Source organism: Penaeus chinensis, chromosome 12 (genome assembly GCF_019202785.1).
Source record: "Penaeus chinensis breed Huanghai No. 1 chromosome 12, ASM1920278v2, whole genome shotgun sequence".
NCBI classification, from domain to species: domain Eukaryota; kingdom Metazoa; phylum Arthropoda; class Malacostraca; order Decapoda; family Penaeidae; genus Penaeus; species Penaeus chinensis.
This window is the reverse complement of record NC_061830.1, coordinates 3,212,412-3,214,911: the sequence shown is the minus strand read 5'-3', so window position 1 is coordinate 3,214,911 and position 2,500 is coordinate 3,212,412. Positions and strand designations below refer to the sequence as shown.

The window sequence follows — 2,500 nt, the reverse complement described above, 5'->3', positions numbered from 1 at the left end:
GTTTGTGTGTGTGTGTTAGTTTGTGTGTGTGTGTTAGTTTGTGTGTGTGTTAGTTTGTGTGTGTGTGTTAGTTTGTGTGTGTGTGTTAGTTTGTGTGTGTGTGTTAGTTTGTGTGTGTTAGTTTGTGTGTGTGTGTTAGTTTGTGTGTGTGTGTTAGTTTGTGTGTGTGTGTTAGTTTGTGTGTGTGTTAGTTTGTGTGTGTGTGTTAGTTTGTGTGTTTGTGTTAGTTTGTGTGTGTGTGTTAGTTTGTGTGTGTGTTAGTTTGTGTGTGTGTGTTAGTTTGTGTGTGTGTGTTAGTTTGTGTGTGTGTGTTAGTTTGTGTGTGTGTTAGTTTGTGTGTGTGTTTTAGTTTGTGTGTGTGTCAATTTGTGTGTGTGTGTATGTGTGTGTGTGTGTTAGTTTATGTGTGTGTTAGTTTGTGTGTATGTGTGCGCGCGCGCGCGCGCGCGCGCGTGTGTGTGTGTGTGTGTGTGTGTGTGTGTGTGTGTGTGTGTGTGTGTGTGTGCGTGCATATTTCTGTATATGTGCATTAACATTCTTATGAAAATACAATATGCTCATAATTATAATAAAAAAGATAGCGATAATCACCATCATGACTGTTCTCACATTAGCTTAAGTGTACCGCCCACGTAGAAACTTAGTGTTAACTTACATAAAAGCAATGATAATAATAACACGATACTAATTTGATAAAGGTTGTGTTTGCATTACCTATGTTATCCCAGTAATGTTAAGAATAAAAGAAAGATACAGTGTGCGTCAGTTTCTGAATGTCACAGAAAACAGTATTCATGTGTGACTATTTGTTTTAACGGACCATTTCATGCGAAGTGGTTGGAAATACGAAATAACTGGGAATTCTGAAGCTGAATTACGTGGAGAGAACATGATTGTATCTTTTCTCTGTGCCTTTCTTTCTTTCTTTCTTTCTTTACCTCTCTCTCAACTTTCTCTCTTTCCTCGTTTTATCTTTCTTTCTTCTTCTCTCTGTCTCTCTCTGTCTCTCTCTCTCTCTCTCTCTCTCTCTCTCTCTCTCTCTCTCTCTCTCTCTCTCTCTCTCTCTCTCTCTCTCTCTCTCTCTCTCTCTCTCCTCGCTTTCTCTCTCTCTCTCTCTCTCTCTCTCTCTCTCTCTCTCTCTCTCTATCACACACACACACACACACACACACACACACACACACACACACACACACACACACACACACACACACACACACACATAAACACACACACACACACAGAAACACACACACACAAAGAAACACACAGACACACATGCGCGCGCTTTTCTTCTCTCTCTAACTCTCTCTTTCCTTCACCCAGTTTCATATCAATCGCATATTTGAATTAGGCTCCACAACAATTTGTCTCAAAATCAACAACAAAAACCAAGAAGTTACCTGTGGGAGTAGATAACATTGGGCCTCCTGATGGGGAAGTCGATGGACCTGGTGAGCGAGTGGTGCGGCAGAGGCTTCCCAATGTCCATCAGGTCTCCCTCAGGTCGACACACCTTAATCAGGGCCACGATCACCACTGACAACAATATGAAGACGCACATACACCCGACGGCGATGTAGATGACCAGTTCCACGTCGTCGGGCTTCTTCACCAGGGGTTTGAGAAGGTCCTTTTCCTCGTCGTCCGAACGCTTGGTGAGGATCTTCTCCAGGTAGAATATCTCTTCGGAGATTTCGAGGAGGGTGGTGTTGGCTTCGGCGAGGGACCTGAGTTCGTGCTCGGCCTGGGGGTTCTTGATTGTGTCGAGGCTGATGTTGACCATGAAGGTGTTGTCGCAGAAGACCGAGGGAACGTAGACGTCGTTGTAGTCCACGGAGAGCTTGAACGACAGCGCTGCCTTCAGGTACGTCACGAAGGCTGTCATTCGTTGCTTGATGACCGAGCAGTTGCCGTCGAGGACGAGGACGAACCAACGATAGCAGGACTCGCGCTCGATGGACTCCGGAGTCTCGCGGACGTTCTGGTAGAGGATGGTGTCGTTCGTGATGACTCGGTCGTGGAGGGAGACCTCTTCGCCCCCTTCTTCTTCTTCTTCTCCTTCTTCCTCTTCTTCTTCGGATGAATTCGTGTCGAAGATTTCTATGTTGTACTTGGCTGAGTCATCTCTGGGCGCGTCGGAATGCTTGGGGAAATAATGGTCAGCGTCGGAGTCTAAAGGCAAAGAGGAGTCATCCGTTTCCTTACGTAATTCGGCCGTTTCGGTGCCATTGTTGGAAGCACCGTCTCGTTGAAGGTCGGGCACGATGCGATGTTGCAGAATAGCAATGGCTAGCTTCAGATCACTCGCTACTTCGTCTTTATCGGAGAGTTCCATTTCTAAAAGATTTAAGTTGACTTGTTGCGTTTCCTCAGTAGTGGACGTATTACCCACATTTGCCTTTAAATCGGATTCTGTGGAGTTCTGGTTTTCTCTCTGTTTCTCAATCATCGTTTTATCCAAGTTGCTTGATTGGTCATTCGATAGGCCGCCGTCGTC

The 2,500-nt window shown here is 45.3% G+C and overlaps 1 protein-coding gene across 1 annotated transcript in view; it reads right to left on the bottom strand.

Moving 5' to 3' along the window:
* LOC125031341 overlaps nt 1–2,500 on the bottom strand; it is a 39,670-nt gene that overhangs the window by 1,107 nt on the left and 36,063 nt on the right. The window contains exon 3 of the mRNA XM_047622047.1: nt 1,404–2,500. This exon is cut by the window's right edge and continues 1,160 nt beyond it. Within this exon, the coding sequence (XP_047478003.1) occupies nt 1,404–2,500 (1,097 nt within the window). The remainder of the gene's footprint in view (nt 1–1,403) is intronic.